General features: G+C 42.3%; 1 protein-coding gene across 1 annotated transcript; it reads left to right on the top strand.

Moving 5' to 3' along the window:
• The first annotated feature begins 580 nt into the window (after positions 1–580).
• On the top strand, positions 581–20885 carry AMTN (amelotin). The gene is made up of 10 exons (XM_056848841.1): positions 581–705; positions 6311–6355; positions 8063–8119; positions 8890–8973; positions 10017–10100; positions 11958–12017; positions 15490–15597; positions 17782–17817; positions 19416–19442; positions 20344–20885. The coding sequence occupies exons 1-10, from the start codon at positions 652–654 to the stop codon at positions 20824–20826; spliced, it is 1038 nt and encodes a 345-aa protein (XP_056704819.1). The 5' UTR covers positions 581–651; the 3' UTR covers positions 20827–20885.
• The last annotated feature ends 1989 nt before the right edge of the window (positions 20886–22874 follow it).

The raw sequence follows: 22874 nt of genomic DNA, 5'->3' as shown, positions 1-22874 counted from the left end.
AAAGCTTTTAAGAAAGGCTAAGAGATTGACAGGCCCAAGTCACCCAGCAAGCTTCCATGACAGAAGGGGATTCAAACCTGGGTCTCTCAAATCCTAGTGGACACTCTAACCACTATACAACACTGCCCGTGTAATTTGGTCCCCTCCTACAATGGCCAAACTGGATGAGAAGCTAGAAGATCTATAAATGAGATAAGGTTTCTCCTGAGAAAAGTAGGTTCAATTGTCTTTAGCTCATTCTCAATTTTATTCTCTGTTTGATGCCATTTCATCTGCCCGAGATTTCCCTCAGTGACCACAGACACTCTGTGACATAATGCTACTTGCTGTTAATAAGATGTTGGGCACTGTGTGAAACGAAAATGACTTCATGCGGGTTCTTCTCTGATGACTGCCTCTTTAGGAGAGAGTTTAAATACTCGCAGGAGGCCTTTGCATCTCAAAAATCTTCCTGCCACAAGGAGAAGTGTTTCATCAACACAGTGGGAACCAAACTATTTTATTATTCTTTCCCGATTTGCTGTACAGCAGCACGGTAAGAGTTGCATGTAGCAGCCAAGACAGAAATTTGCATGGTGAGTAACTGTGTGCTTAAAAGACACAGAACAAAACAAGATTTCTGATTCCTTCATGCAGGTACCAATTTGAAACATGAAGATGGTAATTCTGTTTCTCTCTCTTCTGGGATTGACAATCGCCTTGCCAGTAAGTAGCTTTTAATTTACTCAGTTTGCTCTCTCTCTCTCTCTCTCTCTCTCTCTCTCTCTCTCTCTCTCTCTCTCTGGTAACACACATGTCTGGTAAGCTCAGTAGGGTGAATAATAGGGAGACCGGGGTTCAAATCCCCAATCTGTCATAAAGATTCATGGGGTAACCTTGCCAGTCACTTTCTTTCAACCTATGGTGCTGAACCTAATTTATGAGGTAGCTGTGTGGATAAAATGTACACTGTCTTAAGCTCTTTGAAGGAAAGATAGAAATGTGATAGAGTGTCTGTCTGTACTGGTGTGCACACAGTATTCAACTTGTGTTCTGCAAGTTCAGATCTAGGGCTCTGGCTGCTACAAACCTAACCCTGAATTGGAACTGGAGTTACCCCTCCCCATGTACAACATGGCTCCTTCGGTACTGAAATGTTACCTCTGTTGCAAATAAATTTTATGCCTCCAGTTTTTACTGTCAGATGCAAAACTGTGGCATTTGCCATACATTTCTAGGAATCATCATTGTGCACATGTACCAGATTTCAGTGGCCTGGAAACAGGGCTGCCAGCCTCCAGGTGGGAGTTGGAGATCTCTTGGAATTACACCTGATCTCCAGACTACATAAATTGCTTATTTATTATTTAGTTGAAACATTTATTCCACTTTTCCTGGAGAAAATGGCTGCTTTGGAAGGTGGACTGCATGGCATTATCCCCTACTGAGGTCCCTCCCCTCTCTAAAGCACACTCTCCCAGGCTCCACCCGCAGATCTCCAGGTATTTCTGAACCTGGAGTTGGCAACCCTACCTGGAAATATCTTGAATGTTTGGGAGTACATCTCTTGTTTCCATCTGTAGGATGAGATTCCAGGTGTCCCCCTTCCAGGCAGATCTAGGACAGTGCCATGAACTAGATGTGCCAGATTTCAGCTGTGTGGATTGCATAGAACTACCTTAATCATGGGTATGGGGGATACAATGCTTGATAACGTTTCCCTTCTGACTTAGCAACTAAGTATGTCTGTGCCATACAGCTTTCTGGATAGGCTGGAAATTCCTTAACTATTTGGAGTCACAATCTGTATTTCCTGTGAGAAGGACAGCTATACAGATGTCCCATTTTCTAGGTGTTTCTAGTAACTGGAGTACCTTGGACCACACAGTTACTAACTAGAATACAATGAATCAGGAAGTATGTTTGTATAATTTTAAAGAGTTTTCCGAGATTCAAAGAGAATAGGAATAATATCTCCTGGAAAGACATGAATTGCTTGGTCAGTGGTTGGGTCAGAAGAAGCCCAACTACCACATTTAAATAAATAGGCAGTTCATAAGTTATCTTTTTAAAAAAAAAATATTTTCCAAACTAAACATAGACATACAAACATAAACAAACAAATTATTACTAGGGTTGTGCATATCAATAAACCGGAACCAAAAATAAACCCGAAACTAGCTATTTTGGCAATATTCGGACTTTAGGTTTACTGAATGCCAAAACCTGGAGATCTCCCCGAAGCCGAATAGGCGATTCCTGAAAAAGCCGAATAATTTTTCAGCTTTTTCGAGTTCAGCTATTTGTCTTTTCTCAGAGGCAAGGCTATGTGCTTTCTCCCAGTTTTCTATCTTTTTTTGGACTGGTTTTGCTAGGGCCCCATAGTAAGGGCCCTTTTGAAATGGGGATCATGTAATGGGAGCCAATTTGGTCTGACCAACCATTCAGCGGATTAATCGAGATCAATCATAAGGGCTTTTAAAAAGATGGGGCTCATCAAGTCCTGTCCGGAGGGATATACCCTCACACTAAAAAGAGCCAGGTTCATCAGCTGCTGACCACCAGGCTTCCAAAGTAGATTTCTTCATCCACGTGGATGAGCAATCTCCTTCAGACAGCCCCTGTGGTCAAGACTTCAGCTGGCTCTGATCTTAACCCCCCCCTGAAAACCTGCTCTCAAACTGAAGGTCGCCCCAAGTAGAGGCTTTGTTTCCCCGCACTGTGACCATCTCTTGAAATTAGATTTTTGATGACCACAATAAATGACTGTTCACAGGATGTCATTTGCCACCAAAAGAAATGTTTTCCATCCCTTATTTTTCTTGCATTTAAGCCTTTCCCCTCGGTTTGGAAGCTGATTTGCATGGACATCATGCTATGCACCCCAGATACGAAGGCAGCTCCCAGACTCTGAGGTGCCAGCTTGGCAATTGGCTCTTTCCGCCAGTCCTCGGCAACACTGAACTTCTGAAACTGAAACCGATTGTCAGCTTGGCTCACAAATGCCTGGAGGATGAGGGTGACCCTTTTGCAGGCCCATAACATTGGACCTCCTGTCCCAAAGTTCACCAAACTTTGGTGGCCATCTAAGGAGAGTTCCTTGCAGCCACACTACAAATTTGGGAACCTGGCCTCCAAAAATGCCTCCGCAGAAGCTTCGAAAAAATTCCCATAACCTATAATGTGATTTTTTTTCAGTAAACACAATAATAAGCTAAATGCCAATATTTACGGGTATGGGTATTCGGTTTATTCCAGGTTTACCAAAACAATTGGGCCCAATAAACCTGAACCTGACATTTACTGAATTTCTTTTTTGCACAACCCTAATTATTACATTATATTGGAACTTATTTTATAGTTACAATTCAATTATTGCCTTCTTTAATTAACGCTCTTTTATATTCTGCTTATATTTTTATATCTCGTAATACCTTTGTTACTAAAATTCTTAATTTCTCTTTTTATCATTAATTATTGGCTGTGTAGGCTAGCCTGATCTCGTCAGATCTCAGAAGCTAAGCAGGGTCAGCCCTGGTTAGTATTTGGATGGGAGACCACCAAGGAAGTCCAGGGTTGCTATACAGAGGAAGGCACTGGCAAACCACCTCTGTTAGTCTCTTGCCTTGAAAACTCCATAAAAGGTCGCCATAAGTCAGCTGCGGCTTGACAGCACTTTACACACACAGTTAAAGAATACATTCAGTTTTGCATAGAACTCAGAATCTGATCTGTTATGTACTAAGGACGTCAATTTAGCCATATTTGCATACTCTGTTAATTTATTTAGTCATCCAGTTACTTCTGGGCACTCCTCTGCTTTCCACTTTCTCACACATACCACTCTTCCTGCTGTCACCATGTACATAAATAATTCATAATATATTTTGAGCTGTTGCTTGGTAAAATATTTAACAACGTGCTTTTTGAATCTAAGGCAAACTTGATTTTCAAGATTCTTTGCATTTCATCATGTGATTTCTTGCCTTTTTGAATAAGTTTTCTTACACTGGATTTCCTCCCAGCAGTTTACCCTTGTTCGTGATGCATCCCATGCCCACAAATGCATTATGGCTAGATAAATGAGGGAAAGAGAGGAGGCCTATTTAGTATATGTTGCCTTGTATTTCCCCTCGTGCATCAGTAGGGTTGCCAGTTCCAGGTTGGAAATACCTGGAGATTTCTGGGGCGGAGCCTGAGGAGGGCGGTTTGGGGAGGGGAGATACTTCAATGCCATAGAGTCCAATTGCCAAAGCGGCCAGGTGAACTGATCTCTATCGGCTGGAGATCAGTTGTAATAGCAGGAGATCTACAGCTAGTACCTGGAGGCTGGCAACCCTATGCATCAGTGATGCCATTTCTGCTTTCCCCAAACTTCTACCAGCCAAGGCACACCCCATGGATCCCATGGGATTCTCTTGGCATAGTATATTGGGGCATAGTTGAGAGGGAAGGAGATTTGTATCCCACCTTTCCTTCCAATTAGGGCCCCACAAGGTGGACAGCAATTAAAAATCAACTTTTGCCATCTGACAGCAAGGCTGCTTCTATAAACTTAGGCAGATCATGAAAGGGAGGGCAAGAAAGGATAAGTCAGTGCTTGGCTCTTGTGGCCCTTTCTTACATGCCTAGGGTAACGCCAATCACCACTTTGGGGTCAAGAAGGAATTTTCCTCCAGATTGGCCAGGGATCCTGGAGGTTTTTTGCCTTCTTCTGTGCTTAGAACAGGGGTCACTGGGGGAGTGGGGGATGGAAGGTAGTTGTGAGTTTCCTACATTGTGCAGGGGTTGGAATAGATCAGCCTTGAGGTCCCTTCTAGGTCTATGTTTCTTCAAAAATAGAATATAATATAAAACCAGTGATTAAAAAAAAGAGAGAGTAAGAGAATGCTGAGTGAAACAGAGAAGTCTTCATCCACTGGTAGAAGACAATGATTGAGGACTGATAGACAAAACTCTGTGGGGAGGGAATTCTATAATTTTGGTGCCATCATCAAGAAGGCCCATCTAGGTTCAGTTGATGGAGGCATCCAAAGCAGGGCCCTGGAAGATGGCCATAATAGTCAGGAAGGTTTGTATGGGAGTAGGGGGTGCTTAAGGAATACAGGCCCCAAGACATACAGGACTTTTAAAGGTCAATACCAGCACCATGAACAGGAGTCTGTGTAGATGGAACAAGACTTGGAGTGATATTTTCCCTACGACCTTCTCCTCTAGTCGGCATTCTTGCTGCAGCATAGTGGAGGCAATGGTGGGGTAGTGGAGGAAAGGGAACAAAAGAGATAATCCTATGATGTCTCTATCTTGCCTGTGAAATTTCAGTGATTACCTAGTATGCCAAAAAGTGAGGAATGGCTGAGACAGAAGTTACTGTCTAGCCATGAATTCCTGACCTTAGCAAATTATTGCCTACTTCAGAACCCTCCAAACACACAGTTTACTGCACAAGACTCAGCAGGATTTCCCAGCACAATTTTAGAATGCTTTTCACCACACCTTTAGGGTGCTTTGAAATACTGCTTGTTTTCAGGTGCGGAATAACACAAATAACAAAATAACCCAAGCGCCATCTCTGTTGTAAGGGTGTGTCTAGACTGCACATCACTTTTTCTTTTAATATATATGTAAACAACAACCAGAAAGGTTTTGTCAGTCCACTTCTGTATATTCTAAAGTAATATTCACTTATGAATCATATTATGGACAGCAAATAATGCTTGTCTGTTCCTTTCACAAGTGACCCAACATCTTAGAAGAGCTGCAAGTCTCTAATATCACAAGAACTAGAAGCATTTGGAGGTGTAAATACCCTTGTGGTGTAAAGGTTAAAGTGTCATACTAGGACTTAAGAGATCTGGATTCAAATTTATTTATTTACTTCATTTATACCCTGTTTTACTCTCCTTAGGGTTACCAACCTATGCTTTAATTAAGTTGACGTACCATAATAATGATAAAAATACAGAAGAACTGGATGCTTGCTCGAATTCAACAATTTCAAGGATGGAGAAAGCATTCTAATGTGTAAATTGTAGAGAGGTAGTGATATAATAATCATGCGGATTTTAGATAGAGTATTATTTGATTAAGTGCTACAGGTATTTTAGTTATATTAGCACTGTTTCAGTTAGTTTTGTAAAAATAGTTTGTATCATTAGTATTTGATTTTTTTTAGTAATGTTATATCTATGGGGTTTTCCTTCTTTTATTGTAAGATTAAATGTTGATAATAAAAAATAGTTAAAAAATGAGTGACGAATATTAACAGCAAATAAAGTGATGCTCAGATATATTTTGATGTATTACATCTGGAATTCCCTTCATTCCTCAGGTCAACCAACTTGGTAGAGCCCTTGCTACAAGCAACAGCAGAGAAGTAAGCAATGTGGGATTGTCTTAAGTAATGTGGGGTTGTCTGTGTGCTTTGTTGTTAGAAAAGCTTTTTAATATATATATATATATATATATATATATATATATATCCACTATGGATCCTGTTGGCATGGCCTCTGCCATAATTTTTCCCAGTGTGAGCAATTTGCCCCCCTGTACTTCACATCTGCTGGCACTTGCCAGACACGAGATGAAAAAGCCTGGCATTCTGAGCCTGGTACTGTCATACAGAACGCGCTTCAAATGCATCCCAGAATGCAGAAGATGGCTTAAGCGCCTCCCACTCACTGCCATCATTCACTGCTCTCCCCGGGCTTATCATCCAAACTGTTGGGTCAAGAAAGAATAGGGCCAAACCTGAAGAATTTGCCCATGCTTCTTATACATGGCAACTGTGAATGATTAGGCATGTGGATGACCCAAGCCATTTTGGTGTCCCCAGGCAGCAAATTCAAATGTCCCCCCTCTACAATTAATGAGGTGCCCTGTTTGCCAGGAAGTCCTGCACACGCCTTGATAAAATGAATTGCAAATGTACCCAAAGTTCAACAGGGCCTGCAAAGAAGGACGTCACAGTGATCTGTGCCCCAGGGGGCTGAACGTTGTGCTTCAAAGAGGTGGTTTGTACTACTATCCTACCACTGCACGGAGCAAAGTTTGAAACCTTCCTCTACCCTAAAGAGAGTTCCTCTGACTTCAGTGGCTGCTCTGTAGGAAGAAGAGCATCTTGTTGGAGAAAGGTTCCTTGGAGGCTGGTTGGATCCAACCCCACTCTTTTCCCAGTCCCCCTCCTGCTTAAGAATAAGTGTTTATCCTTTGGATCTTCTTTATGCCTTAGGCTAAATCTTTCACTAATAGCCTTCTCATCCCTGATTCCCCTTCCCCCTGTCATGCACCCATCTTCCTTCAGGAAATGGGTAAGAGAGCAAGAAACCGCGGTGTTGAGTTAAGCACTTTATTCTCAATGGTGTTACTGGGATTTAAAGCAATCCACTACGCGCAGCCAAAAGGTATGCGTAGCAAAATACTTTGCAAAATACTCAGGATCACAAAATGGAGGAAGGTTTCAAGGCGGGCATCCTCCCTTGATGGCGACAGCTGTTTCTGAATGGGGGCTCTCTGCAGATCTAAAGGCTTCCCTGGAATTATCTTGAAGCACTTCCTGTCCTGTTCCAATGAAGTAGAAGAAAGCCATTACTGACGAGGGTTGCCAACCTCCAGGTACAAACTGGAGATCTCCCACTGTTACAACTGATCTCCAGTCGACAGAGATCAGTTCACCTGGAGAAAATGGCCGCTTTGGCAATTGGACTCTCTGGCATTTAAATCCCTCCCCTCCCCAAACCCTGCCCTCCTCAGTCTCCGCCCCAAAAACCTCCAGGTTTTTCCCAACCTGGAGCTGGCAACCCTAGAAGGGACACTTCCCCAAAGAAGCAAATAGGTACCAGGAGACCCACCAGCAGGTGCCATGTTTGGGATCACTGCCTTAGTCAAAACATTTGTTTTAGCGCTAGCAAATGGACGGTCTAAATTTCAGTTGTGCGTGCATGAAAAAACAGCTGTATTACAAGGAAAACTTTGCATGCACATTGTACATTGTACAGTTTGAATAGTTCACATTGCTTCTGTTAACGATGAAGAATTCAAATAAAGCTGTCTGCATAAAGCTGTCTGCCGTTCAATTTATCAGATATTACGACTGCTGCAAAGGTACAGAGCCTTGGGAAACAATCCACAGCAAACCCAGGTATTTCTATACCCTTCTCAAAAAGATTGCTGAAGTTTAATTTTGTGAAGAGAAGTCAGGTCAGCGGCCTGTGCTGTCTCAAGAATGCTTGATCACTTGCTGCAGAAAAGATAATGATTCAGTTCTGTATTCCTGTCCACCGGTTCGGAGCTAAGTTAATTTGCTACTGAATTTGAAATGTCGATTGCTCCGGGAAAACATAGAAAGAATTACAAGGGAAGCAAATGGAGTTACATGAAAAGGATAGCAAGGGGGTGGAAAAGGGGCACTCATGCACTGTAAGTTATAGAAGGAAGAAAAATGGGAGTCTTTTGCACTGTTCTATTTTGGAGGCTTGAACGCCACATCCTAGGGTTGGCAACCTCCAGGTACTAGCTGGCGATCCTCTGCAATTACAACTGATCTCCAGCCAATAGAGATCAGTTCACTTGGAGAAAATGGCTACTTTGGCAATTGGACTCTATGGCATTGAAGTCCCACCCCTCCCCAAACCCCGCCCTCCTCAGGTTCTGCCCCAAAAACCTCCTGCCGGTGGTGAAGAGGGACCTGGCAACCCTACCACATCCATAATCCACTACAGATTTCTTTTTCATGAATGAAATTAAGAAGTATCAGGGACAGGGACAAAATTTCAAAGGAACATTTTAATATAAACAACATAATATAGTTTTCTTTCAAAGCAAAAACAGAGGGCAAATAGATGGGTGATCTTTATTTTTTTAAGAGCACACTGTTTCATTATTAATTTTTTTATTATTTTCTGATGGCAGCAAAGGTCAAAACCTGTGTTTGGGCTGCCTCCAGCGAAGTTGGTTCCAGATCAGACAACATTAACAAACCAGCCTCCAAATGAGGTAAGATGCATAAAACACGTCTCTACGGAACATGCCATCTCTGTGCAGCTTGTTGCCATGGATTACTAGGGCAGAGAGAAATCATCAGACATCAGTGCCAATTGCCAGCCTTCCGTCAGCAGGAAGCCTGTTTTGTGATGGAGAACTCTTCTGCCAAGGTTGATTAAGCAAGGTGCTGTGGGTAGGCTGAAAGCTCGGGAGGAGGTAAGCTCTCCTTCCCTGGTGGTTTTTAAGAAGAGGTTAGATGGCCATCCGTCAGAAATGCTGATTCTATGACCTTAGGAAGATCGTGAGAGGGAAAGCATCTTGGCCATCTTCTGGGCATGTATCAGGGGTCACTGGGGGTGTAGGGGGAGGGGGAATGTCCTGCATTGTGCAGGGGGTTGGACTAGATGACCCTGGTGGTACATTCCAACTCTATGATTCTAAGAGTTCCAATGGACCTAGAGAATGAGACCTGTGTATATCTGAAATTTTGGTCTAGTTCTGGGGGATGGTGGTGGCTGGACACCTTTACAAACAGAGCTTCTGCTACTGTGTTGTGGTTGAAGACATACACATTTGCTGTCAGGTTCCATCTCAGGAAACTGGGCACAGTATGTGAAGATAATTCTTTCCCAATTGCTGCTTTTATACAAGCTTTTAAATTGAGCAAGCAGAAGAAATAAGATTCCTTTGTAGGGGTGTGCTTAGCAATATGCCAACCTTTTTGGTATTTTTCAGATTTTTTTTAACCAACAGTAAAAAGGTGGCGAAAAAGGGGTGTGTGAAAAAAAACAGAGGGTGTGATTTCAGAAGGGAATGCTTCTATCTTAAAGTTATTTATTTGGAAATAAGTCTCATTGATTTCCACTGGATTTACTTCTGAGGAAAGACTTTTCATCGTTGTTTACTCAGATATAACTTTTGGGGGGGGGCGCTATATTGCATGATCAATACTTAGATCTTTCAAGCTATGCTATCTCTATTACTCACAGCTGATTTGTCGGATTCCATTTTTAAACTACTTGTAGATCAATATGACCTTTTGTCATTTTTGACAGGCTACTCCACTTGAATGGCCATTTATAAATTTCCCCGTGACTCTTCCAAAAATCCCGTCAGAGCTAGGAACGACAAACTGGCAAGTAAGAAAGCTTGGGATGGGTTCAAAAATTTTGCTTGGGTTAAGCTATTATTTTTCATTGAACTTTTTGTTCTACCTCTTTAACATTATGTTACATTTCATGCATGGAATCTTTACCACATTTGGAAAATGTGTATGTTGTTTTCAGTGGCAAACACATCCCCACCTGTAACTTCTTATCCTGCTCCAAATTGGAACAAAATTCTTGGCGCATTGTACCAAGAAGGGTTGCCAACAATCTGGAGAAAAATATGTCCTGCCTCTTTAATACACAGGGTTGCCAGGTCCCTCTCCGTCACTGATGGGAGGTTTTTTCGGTGGAGCCTGAGGAGGGTGGAGTTTGGGGACGGGAGGGACTTCAATGCCATAGAGTCCAATTGCCAAAGTGGCCATTTTCTCCAGGTGAACTGATCTCTATTGGCTGGAGATCAGTTGTAATAGCAGGAGATCTCCAGCCACCACCTGGAGGTTGGCAACCCTATTAATAGAGGCTCACTCTATGGAAATTGACAGCTGAAGCTTTTCATAGCATGATGGTAAATAATATCATCCGGTAAATAACATCCCATGAAGCTTCTGTTAAAGGGGCAGGACTTCCCCCCCCTCCAGGTTATTTATTATTTATTTATTTGCTGTATTTATAGTTCACCTATCTCACAGAGACTCAAAGCTGATTACATACTGTGAACTGATAACAGTTCATACATCTAACAAGTATAGTATTGGTCGATACAATCAATATGAAGACATATCAAATGAGCAATGTACTAGGATGAGGATTACCAAAATCTGAGTGAGCACAGCCTATTAGGCATGATACAAGGTGTGCATATTATGAAGAAAAATGGAATTACGGTAGTAGAAAACACTGAAACCACAACAGAGTGATACATGCATCAAACTGACAATACGATCTATACATCATGGTACAATCCACAGTCCTTTTCCTTTTATAAAGCATCTTCCTGAATGTAATCCCTGCACCTTAATTTAACTTAATTCCTGCACCTTAATCCCGGAGGTAATGCTGGCTCATCTTGATTTCCTTATGCTGTCATACATGCTAATTAGGGACTCCTTAATTCTTCCATATTAATCACTTTCACTGAACAACTTCACTAAATATATTCCTCTGACTGTCTGGAGAAACATTCCCCTTATCTTCAGTAGACGGGGGTGATTGTGTAGGCAATTAGGACCCCAAAGGTCATAGTGTGGTTGATGTTTCCAAAGAGTTGCTTCATTTCTCAAGGCCCTCTTCAACCATTCTTGCAGGACGCTAGCGTCATTGGTTAGATTAGGCCACTACCTATTTACAGATAAGTGCAGCACGGGATTGTCAACACATTATTTATTACTATTTACTTCATTCACAATCCACCTTTCTCCACAATGGGAATCCAAGGCGGCTCATATAATTCTCCTGTCCTCTATTTCCATTTCCTCACAGCAACCCTGTAAGGTACATTAGTCTGAGAGTGAGTGACTGACCCAAGGTCACCCAGCAAACTTCTATGGCAGAGTGGAGATTCAAACCTGGTTCTTCCAGATCGTAGTCTGACACGCTAACCAGTACAACATGCTGGCACTCAACGCACAAGAGGGCATTGAAGGTCAAATGGATCAAATGAAGTTACCTAAAGGAGCCATGTTATTCTGAGCAATAACTATAGATAGGTGGAGATTCACGAGTTTGAATGGGTGTAATCTAACTTCCAGAATACCCTGCATGAACATTACAAATGGGTCTAGCTAATTTTTCTTCTTTTTTGCCTAACCAATATTTTGATGTACTGGGACTTAAATGATTTTTCAGTATTCACTTTGCAAACTACCTCAACCATTCCTTGTTTTACAGCCCATCCCTGGCTTAAATTTGATGCCATTCACACAGATGATCCCAATAGACATCAATACTGTAAGTTCCCCCCTACATTCTAAACAGCATTCAGTTTTTTGTTTGTTGGTTTGCAAGGTTTCTAAATTCACAAACAAAAATCCAGTCTCAGTGTGTAATGACTAGCACTACATTTATTTTATCGAATACTGTGCTGGGAAGATACCATTTTTATTGGTCCTATGTGAATGTGAATGTGAATGTTTGTTTGGTGACTATAATGTGTGCTACGTTTCCCTATTTACCAGGGATTCTCTGTATTTTCTGGGCTCTGTCCCCATTCTGCCATTTGGTGTTTTTTTAAAAAAATATATTGTGGATATAAGTTATTTACTAGAGTTGCTGTTTTTCGAGTGTCTTCTCTCTCCCCAAGATTTCTAGAAGTTAAATCTCTGCATGGGACCCCGGAGGAGGGCCAGGATGTATCTCATCTCTAGCACACAGACAGGAAATACATGCACATAGTCACTGGGGCACCATAAAACTCACAGCCTGACAGCTTACAGTCTGCAGGTGGTAAAGTTAATTTTGAAATTACTGATAATACATTGAAGGATGAATATGTATCTATAGCATATTTTGGACCAAAAGAATAAAAATGCACCCTCTTGTCTTTTAATTAGTGCAGAATAAACCACTGCAGAGTAAATGAATACAGTAAGCAGAAAAGAGCCTCCAGCTATAATTGTGAGGGCACTGGGGGTCCTCAGGATGTAAGAGAATATGCATCTTACTAGGAGTAAACACACAGCAAGCTCTTAGTAACCAGCGGTAGACTCTAATGTGGAGAACCGGGTTCAATTCCCCACTCCTCTACCTGAAGCCAGCTGGGTGATTTTGGGCCAGTTACTCTCAGAACTCTCTCAGCCCACGCAGAAGAAGAAGAGTTGGTTTTTATATGCTGACTTTCTCTACGACTTAAGAGATAATCAAACCAGCTTAAAATCCCCTTCCTTTCCCCTCCCCACAACAGACACTCTGGTCCAAGGTCACCCAGCTGGCTTCATGTGGAGGAGTGGGGAAACCAACCCAGTTCACCAGATTAGCCTCTGCTGCTCATGTGGAGGAGTGGGGAATCAAACCCGGTTCTCCAGATCAGACTCCACCACTCCAAACCATCGCTCTTAACCACTACACCAGGCTGGCAGAGGCAGGCAATGACAAACCATTCTGGATGTCTGTTGCCTTGAAAACCCTAGAGTCGCCATAAGACAGCTGTGACTTTACAGCAAGAAAAGGAGAAGTATATAACAGAGTGCTCCTATGGCCAATGCAAAATTTTGGAAGGGCATATTCCATGGAACTATACACAGTTTTAAAATAAAATATATTTATTTATGCAGTGTGCATTAGAAAAAGAAGAGTTGGTTTTTATACCCCACTTTTCTATGCCTTAAGGAGTCCCAAAGTGGCTTACAATCACATTCCCTTCCTCTCCCCACAACTGATACCTTTTGAGGCAGGTGGGACTGAGAGAGTTCGGAGAACTGTGACTTCATGTGGAGGAGTGGGGAAACCAACTCGGTTCACCAGATTAGCATCCACTGCTCCTGTGGAGGAGTGGCGAATCAAACCTGGCTCTCCAGATGAGAGTCTGCCGCTCTTTACCACTACACCACCCTGACTCTCATGTAGTGTATTTTTAATAAGGAGGACATTTTAAAGTAAGAAGAATAAATCAGGAACAATCACCATTTTTTTAAAGTCTCCCCTATTGATCACACAATTTAAACATTTATGCAAACTTAAAATTACCCATTTTGTAGCTTTGAAGCTCAGCATTTAAAAAGCCAGGTTGTATCAAGTTCTCAATGCCTTTATCTTACTAGGAGGTTAAGTAACCAGGTGCTGAGATGCAGCAAGTGACTTCCATGCCCATAGGTGACCTAGTCCTCAGATTGAAAAACAGCATCAAGACCTAGGTGGTGATGGAAAGTGTCGTCAAATTGCCATGACCTTTGGTGATCTCATAGGGTTTTCAAGGCAAGGTGGTTTGCCATTGCCTGCCCCTACGTAATAAACTTGGATTTCCTCGATGGGTCATTTATGCACGGGGGTTTTACATGAGGTTTATTGCTCGCCGGACCCACACTTTGCTGTTGGGTGTCTATGCACCAGCAGTCTCCAAGCTCAAACCAGGAAGAATCTGAATACCTGCCCCTTGAAATGCTGCTTTGTAATTGGCTGTAGTGAGAGAAAAGTCCCCCCATACCCAATTGCCGCATAAAAAAGCATTTTAAGAACAAAAACAAAAAATGGAGCTATTTGAAAGGAATTGTGGGGGGGGGGGGAGAACCCAAAAGCCTTCTGCTGAGAAAGAATTCCAAGGAAGCAGGAAGTATTAGAATCCCTGCCCCTTGACATGCTGCTTTGTAATTGGCTGTCTGATTGCTGTGAGAGAAACCAAGCTTCTGTGTCCTTTGCTTTGCCTTATGCATGGGGATTTCAAGTGGGCTGAGCTCGGGGGAGAGGGAAGAATTGGGTTAATAGAGGGATGGGAAGTCCCGGGATTTGTGAGGGCTGGCAGCAAGGTCATCTCTAATGGAGGGAAAACTCATGCATAACTCCAAGGAACAACCAAGACAGACGGGGGTGAATGTGAGTGAAAGTACCCATGAATAAACGACCCTTGTCTCCCACCCAAGAACTAACCAGGGCTGACCCTGCTTAGCTTCTGTGATCTGATGAGAGAGGGCTTGCTAATTTAATTAGCTTCTTCCAATCAAGATTCGATATGTTCTGCTTGGAGGTTTTTAACCTGCTGATTTAAAGAAATGGAGGTTTTTAACCTGCTGATTTAAAGAAATGGATTTAAAGAAAGTGATCTGATGAGAGAGGGCTTGCTAATTTAATTAGCTTCTTCCAATCAAGATTCGATATGTTCTGCTTGGATGTTTTTAACCTGCTGATTTAAAGAAACGGAGAACCTACATCTCTTCCCCTTACACATACTCCATGTCCATCAGTGTCCTAACTAAGGATCTTCCAAGTTCAGGCCCTACATTGACACAAATAAATCTATTCTTGAAAAGGGATGAATATTAAAGAGCAATGCTACCTACAATATCTGCTAATCACCAACTGTCTGAGCAAAAGATAAATAACATAGTACAGTAAGCTTGCTGTCTGGTTTCCTACCTCCAGGAGATCTCCCAGAAGTACAACCAATCTTCAGATTACAGAAATCAGTTCCCCTGGAGAAAACGGTTGCTTTAGAGGGTGGACTGTATGGCATTATATCCTGCTGAGGCCCCTCTTTTCCCAAATCCATCCCTCCTTAGGCTCCATCCCCTAATCTCCAGGAATTTCCAACCAAGAATTGACAACCCTATCCATCAGCCATTTTTTAAATTCTAGAATTAAACATAACATCTTGCCATCTATTAGGAGTTTTCATATGTACATATAGGCATTTAATTCTAAGATGTTAAGTCCTCCATGCCTTTTGGTATTGTTTCTAATGGTTTCCAATCCTTTCTTGCTTGTCATGTAGCTTGCTACTCTGTTAGGACTCGGAGGATTTCCTTCAACACAGACATTTCCTGTAGCAGGTGGCGGAATCAATGTCCCACATCAGCTGCTACCACCACCACCACCACAAGCAAGTATTTTATAGCCTGTTTAGCTGTCTATATTAGCTAGTTCCCATCTACTGAATTAACACAATAATTCCCATGTAGGAAGTTGCAGTAGGATGCTGGTGCAATGGTGAAGCTCAGCTGCCCTTCTAGATAAACTGATACAGCTACAAGTTGGGAATGGTGATGTAAATGAAAGTAACTTCTCAATATTCTATTGAATTAATATGAGAAGTCTCACCATTGTACTACTTACCGTTTTGTTTGTTAATCTCTTTATGTGTGCATGCACTAGATCAAGGGGTACTCTACCTGTGGATACTTTTATTATTTTGAGGATTGGGAGTAGGCACCACAAAAAAATGGCTGCCTGGGAGAGGTAATCACAAAATGGCTGACACTGGAGCTGAAGCCAATCACAAAGTGTTGAGAGGTTGCAAGCCAAGTACACTCCTACAGTAGAGCACTCCCTACAGGCACAAAAGTGATGTTTCTTAGATTATCTCCTACATGAGGTAGAGGAAAGCCGATCAGCTCTTTGCTTTAGGGAAGAGATACTGGGTCCAACAAACAAATGGGTCTCAGGAAACCCATAGGCAGGCTGGGTTGGGAGTCAATGTATTCCACAGTATATGTGTGCGGGAAGGATGATGATGATGTTAGCCCATACTCCCTCACAGGAGAACTCATGAAAGGATAGGGATAAGCAATGATAATGCCACACTGGATAGAATGAGAGCTGAAATAGCATTGAGGTGTAAATGAGAAGCCTGCCATCAAAAATCATCTTGGCCATGTGCTTCCAAAATGGCCACACACAGTTTGCTGAAGTTCCCATCTTCAACAAGCCATTATTACTACTACCTGAATGGAACCAGGCCAATGGACCAGCCTTTAATTATACTTGTTATTGATGCTGAGACCTTCAGCATTTGAGAATGCTGCTCACAATCTGTGACCCACCTGCAGTTTGAACACGGCTGAGTTCCCTCATTGCTAAGATTAGCATGGCAGGAGAAGAATGGCTGTTCCTCCTGCTCCATTCCTTGCTAGGTCCTATCACTTACCCTTTCCCCTGCCTATTGTTACAAGTAGGTTGCCCCAAGACAGACAGGTGAGAAGGAGAGGTAACGGAACCCAGAAAGGAACAGGAAGGGAGGCAAATAGCATGTAAATTACTAGGCTCATGACTCAGCACCGAATGATCTTACTAGTTTCGGGTCAGGATTCCTATGATTAGGTTGGTGAAGCGTACTGAGTGCTTAGGGAAAGTGCTTTTTAAATATACATTTTTTTCCTCCTCAGGGGGACCAAGGCAGGCACACTTCAGCATAAAAGACTTTGGTCTTTTATGCTTGGCTGTTTCCCTGATGATGACTTCTGGTCTTTGTTTTGATTATGCATGCCATTTATGACTGTCAGAGGTCACCTCGCTCTCCCCCTGTGTTTCCCTGCATTTTGCCCACGTTTTCAGAGACCTGTTTTATCTTGAATTCGAAAATGCGGGGAAATGCAGGGGGAGAGCGAGGTGACCTCTGACAGTCGGAAACGGCATGCATAATCAAATCAAAGTCCCAAAGTCGTCAGAGGGGTGAACGCAAGGGAAACAGCCAAGCATAAAAAGCCTTTGTGTAGGTATTTTGCATCAGTTTAGACCAGGGAACCAAAGGGCAAAAACGCATGGTTGCTTTAGCCTTTATTCCCTGTTTCAGCCAGGATTTAGCCAGGATTGAACGGATGTTTGGCGAAAACGCATGCATTCGATCCTGGCTGAATCCTGGCTGAAATGGAATAAAGGAGGCTAAAGCAACCATGCGTTTTCGCCCAAAGACTGCTGCAAGCAGGGGCAAAGGACAGCATAATTCATGTGCCTGTAAGAGTTCTGTAGAGGAAAGAATTTTCAATGGTAGACAAACCACTCCCCCCAAATTTGCTCTTCTACACAGCTTTTAATAGCAGAGTGGTCCTGTCATCCCTTGCCTGTGATCCCCCTATGTATAGAATTACTTGAAAAATTGTTTTTACCCAGCATTTACCATTGGCAAGCATGACTACTACTGTGGTTGGGGTTTTTTTTTTTTTTTTTTTTTTGATAGCTGTGCTAAGACAGTATATAGTAGCAGTGCCAGGGAAGTCTTATCTGTATTTTACCAAAAGAGCTGAATAACCTAAATATAATTATTACTGCTGTGGTTTTTTTTTTGCAGATACTTCCAATTTTATTTGCACAAATGGGACCGCAGGTAAGAAATAAGGCATAAATAAATGCATTGCTTAGGTTCTGAAAACACAGATTATCCCGTCTTCTGCCTCAAAAGTAGCTTATTAGATAATTCATAGTGGGTAGCCGTGTTAGTCTGTTTGCAGTAGTCAAAAAGGGCAAGAGTCCAGTAGCACCTTAAAGACTAACAAAAATATTTTCTGGTAGGGTATGAGCTTTCGTGAGCCACAGCTCACTTCTTCAGCTCATACCCTACCAGAAAATATTTTTGTTAGTCTTTAAGGTGCTACTGGACTCTAGCTTATTAGAGACATCTGTTCCCCAACAAGCATCATGAGGGAAATGCATATAGATCATGAAGAAATCATCCCTCAGATCTGGCATTACTTTTTTTTTCACATCAAGCCTCAAAAATTAGATACAAAGTGGAATGAAATTGTGTTAAATGGCTAAGGACTGGTATACCACAGTGGTTAAGGGACTGACATACCTCCATCAATATTGCTATAAGACTGCCCCCATTTATATATTTCTTTAAAACATTTATAAGCCCACTTTTCTCCTAGAAAACTGGGACCCCATGATGAATAACCACAATAAAACTAATATATCATAAAAACAAAAATAACCATTAAAATAACCTGTGACACAAATTACAGAGTTGTAAAAATAGATGGTAGGTTGGATCATGCCAGCTGGTTTACTCAGTCTCACTTAACTCCCCCTATACACTACAACCCCTGTCACATGTCTTATCGATGCAGATCCCATGATCCCAAGCATTGGCTCTTTGGTGGTAAAGAGGGCCCCTTCCTTTTTTCTCCAGCAGAAAATGGGTTGGATCCAATTTGCAACCATATTTGGACCCATGTTTGCAAAGTATCTTGTGTGCTCAAAAAGCTCTACAGAAACAGAAGACATTTATTAACCTCATTTTGTCGTGACTTGGCTCAAAATGATAAGTGTCTTCGATATTTAAACTGGAAGTAAAATTTTGCGAGATCATATAGGGTGGTGGAGGACTTTTTCTCCATAGGATGAATCTAGACATTTACGCTGGTCTTTTAATCACACAGCCATCTTCATGATACTATATCTCAGTTTTTCCTGTCTTCTCCCTATGACATTCTGTCATTTGGATTGTTGATAACAGTTGGTTAATTTTTCAGTGAAGAAACCCCAAGAGGCTAACATGTGATTTAGAAACGGCATTCACCTTATATAAGTAACCGTTCTGCAGTTTCTAAAACAGAATCCGGCCTTTTCCCTCCCTTCCCTCCTCCCTGATCCTGAAACTAAGAAATTAATTTTTCTTTCATGGAAATAAGACCAGCTGAGATGATACTCAGCAAATTTTGAACATTGCCAGACATCTGGCTTTTTGATGTCAACATCTGACCTCAGTACTGAATCCCAGAATCAAATATTTTGATTGGTTGAACGAGCTGATATGAAATAATGTGCCATGATAAGGCAGTTCCTGGCCTGAATTTTGCAAATCGGTACTTAGGAAACCTTGTAAGGCTATCCTTTCACTTAAAAACAAACAAATCTCTCTTCAGTTTGTCTTTAATTTTTACTGCTTCTGTCTCCCCTCCCCTTTTTTCATTTGAATTTTAGGGTGCAGTGCTCAGTTCCGAAGAAGGGGTAAACAGCTCACTACTTGATTTCTATAATGGTGTTTATAATATGGTGTGTCAGAATCTATCAACCCCAGACTGTTTCCGGCCCACTTGGCCGATGTGGCACGCTACTAACCACTATGGCCTTTATGGGCACTGCTGCCGCCAGGACGGAATGCATTTCATGCAAACTCAGGGAAAAATGCAGAATTTGGTCCTGGTTAGAGAATTCAGCATTCTGGAGCGTCACAGCTTTCATTTTACATAAGAGGAAGTCTCTAGCCCTTATGGCAGTGAAGGCAGAGCCAGCGTGGCGTAGTGATTAAGAGTGGTGGTTTGGAGTGGTGGACTCCGATCTGGAGAACCGGGTTTGATTCCCCACTCCTCCTCATGAGAGGTGGAGGCTAATCCGGTGAACTGGATTTGTTTCCCCACTCCTACACACAAAGCCAGCTGGGTGACCTTGGGCTAGTCACACTCTCTCAGCCCCACCTACCTCACAGGGTGTCTGTTGTGAGGAGGGGAAGGGAAGGTGATTGTATGCTGGTTTGATTCTCCCTTAAGTGGTAGAGAAAGTCAGCATATAAAAACCAACTCTTCTTCTTTTTGGGGGACAGTTGCTGGTAGATGGAACAATGGCAAGTGAAAACTCTGGCAGTGTGTTTGTGGAAAGAGTTGCTTAGTAGGATTTCCAGGGGGCTTCAGCTCATTACGCTTTCCCATTATGGAGAAACTGGAAACAGGAAGCACAGTTATTCCTGTTCATTTTCATGTCACTGTGGTAGCTGCTAGTAAGAATAGACAATACTGACTTTGATGGACCAATGGTCTGGTTCAGTATAAGGCAGCTTCATGGGTGTTCCTCTATGATTTGTGCTCATAGTCTAAAGATCCTGACATGCATTCTCTCCCGTTTCCCCACACAGCAATCACCTTCTCAGGTTTTTACTGGGTTAATTCTCCCTGGAATGCAAGGCGTATTGATCCCTTCAGGCCAGGCTGAAGCCCTCCCTGAAGGTCAAGAGGGGTTTCTTCCAGCAGGCCAGGCAGGATCTAACCCGGGCAACTCAGCAGGTCAGCTACCATTCCCAGAGGGCACAGCAGATGCAACGGCCCTGGCAGGCATCCAGAAGGTCTCCCCAGCAATAAACGATGGACTGTATCCAACTCCCGCTGGCTTTAGACAGCCAGGTTACGATCACAGTGTCACCCAGGATCCATTTGGAGAACCCACTGTCTTCGTCAAAATTAATATGGAACCAAGTGAGCTTCGGGAACCACCTACTACCACTGCAAGACCTGAGAACGACAAAATTCTGGGTGGCCATACTTTGGCCCAATCACTTGTGAGAGGAGACAGTCACATGCCAGTAACCACCATGGAGAGCAAGCTATTGAGAGAGCCCTAAAGAAGGATTATTTAATTCCATGTATGGTGTGCATTGATCATAACTGCAGATGTTAATGCGCATGTGGTAACTTTTGTTAAATTTAAAGTAGGAGTGACAAGGATTTTTTTTTTAAAAAAAATTATGATTATTTGAAATTTGAGAATACCCTATATCTAATACCCTGACCATAATTTAATTGTAGTTCTTTATCTTGAGGGTTGTTTTGTTCTGGGATCTTATGAAAATTTCCTTCTAGCTACCTCTGTCTTGTAAAATTAAGGAATAAATTCCCAGCAGTTTAGCAGAGTAAGATAGGGAATGCCCCAGCAATGATGATAAGGATAATGGTCCATATCGCCATTTTATAGGCATTGATATAACATTTCCTGCTCTAGGTAAATGGAATTATGATGGTTTATTGCTGCTGGGTCTATAGAACAGAACAGCACTCCATGCTATCATCTGGTAAATTAAGTCTGCATTGCTGGAAACTGACCTATTTTTGCTACGATTGCTAGCTCCAGGCTGGGAAATTCCTAGAGATTTCGGAACAGTGCATGGGGAGAGTGGAGTTTGGGGAGGGGAAAGAGATCAGCAGGGGTATGATGTCATCATGGCCAAATTATTGTTACAGTGCAACAGTAGCATAATATCCAACACTGAACAGATGCAGCCGAATAAATCCTCTCAAGGCTTTCAAACAGACAAAGCTAGTCAGAGTTCAAGTGCTTTTGCTAAATGCCATGGTTTGATATGACTTGGTGGATAATTATGTGTGCCATGTTTCTCCTTCTCTTCTGGAAATCTCAGTGTGCCATATCCTAGCTGTTTTTAATTATTCTTGGCCTTGTTGACTAAACCTTGTATCAATAAATATATTTTCAAGGCATATGATTCGTTTTAAATTTGATATACTGTTTCAGGTTTCAATCATGCGGAAACACAGAAAATCTACCCTTTGTTATACAATATGAAAACTATTACTGTCATCCTTATCTCACCAAGAAGCTTTCAAATGGGCGCAAAATTCCTTCCGTCCAACAGCCTGACTTGGTAATGCAGAAGGGACCCTAGTCTAACCAACAACTCCATGAATACATCAGAAGGATGCTACCTTAGTACTCAAACCTTCTCCCATGTTGGGGTTTTGCATAGACTATGGAGTCTTCCTTCTACAAATACACACCTATGAATTCTGTCATGCATTTCATTTTTGCATATACAATCTAGCAGGTTGCCACTTAGTAAAGGTAAGGGTCCCCTGTGCAAGCACCGGGTCATTCCTGACCCATGGGGTGATGTCACATCCCGATGTTTACTAGGCAGACTTTGTTTACAGGGTGGTTTGCCAGTGCCTTCCCCAGTCATCTTCCCTTTACCCCCAGCAAGCTGGGTACTCATTTTACCGACCTCGGAAGGATGGAAGGCGGAGTCAACCTTGAGCCGGCTACCTGAAACCAACTTCCGTGGGGATCGAACTCAGATCGTGAGCTTGGACTGCAGTACTGCAGCTTACCACTCTGCTTCACGAGGCTCCTATTTTTAATATTTTAAATAGCCCAAACTGGCCTCAGCTAGCCCAGCACAGATCTAGTTTTGTGCCAGTAGACATCTTTGTACGTACATTTCAGTATGCCTAGCAGGTGGCTGTGAGTGTTATATAGAATTCATTTCCTAATGAACTGGAGAAAACATTACGACATGTTTGCTATCACACAGAGTGGCTTGAAAATGCAAACCTCAGAATAACCCTTGGCCAAGCCTCTTTGGGGGCAAGCATACGGCAAGTAAAATGAAAGTTCACATCCTTTTAAAAAAGAGGATTCTCAAGCACCCACAAGGCCATGGTGCTTGGCTAGTAAGCCAGTGTGGTATAGTGGTTAGAGTGTTGGGTTTGACATGAGGCGACTTGGGTTCAAATCCCACTTGTGCTCTGAAGTACACTGGGCCAGTCATCCTCCCTCATCCTAACCTTTATAGGTGGAAATTATGTCACATAAGCAATATATCTCATTCCTGAACTCTTTGGAAGAAAGGGTGGAATAGAAATGTGGAGAAAGAGCAAA

The sequence above is a fragment of the Euleptes europaea genome, chromosome 4 (genome assembly GCF_029931775.1).
Source record: "Euleptes europaea isolate rEulEur1 chromosome 4, rEulEur1.hap1, whole genome shotgun sequence".
In the NCBI taxonomy this organism is placed as follows: domain Eukaryota; kingdom Metazoa; phylum Chordata; class Lepidosauria; order Squamata; family Sphaerodactylidae; genus Euleptes; species Euleptes europaea.
Note: the sequence above shows the minus strand (reverse complement) of the source record. Positions and strands in the feature narration are given on the sequence as shown.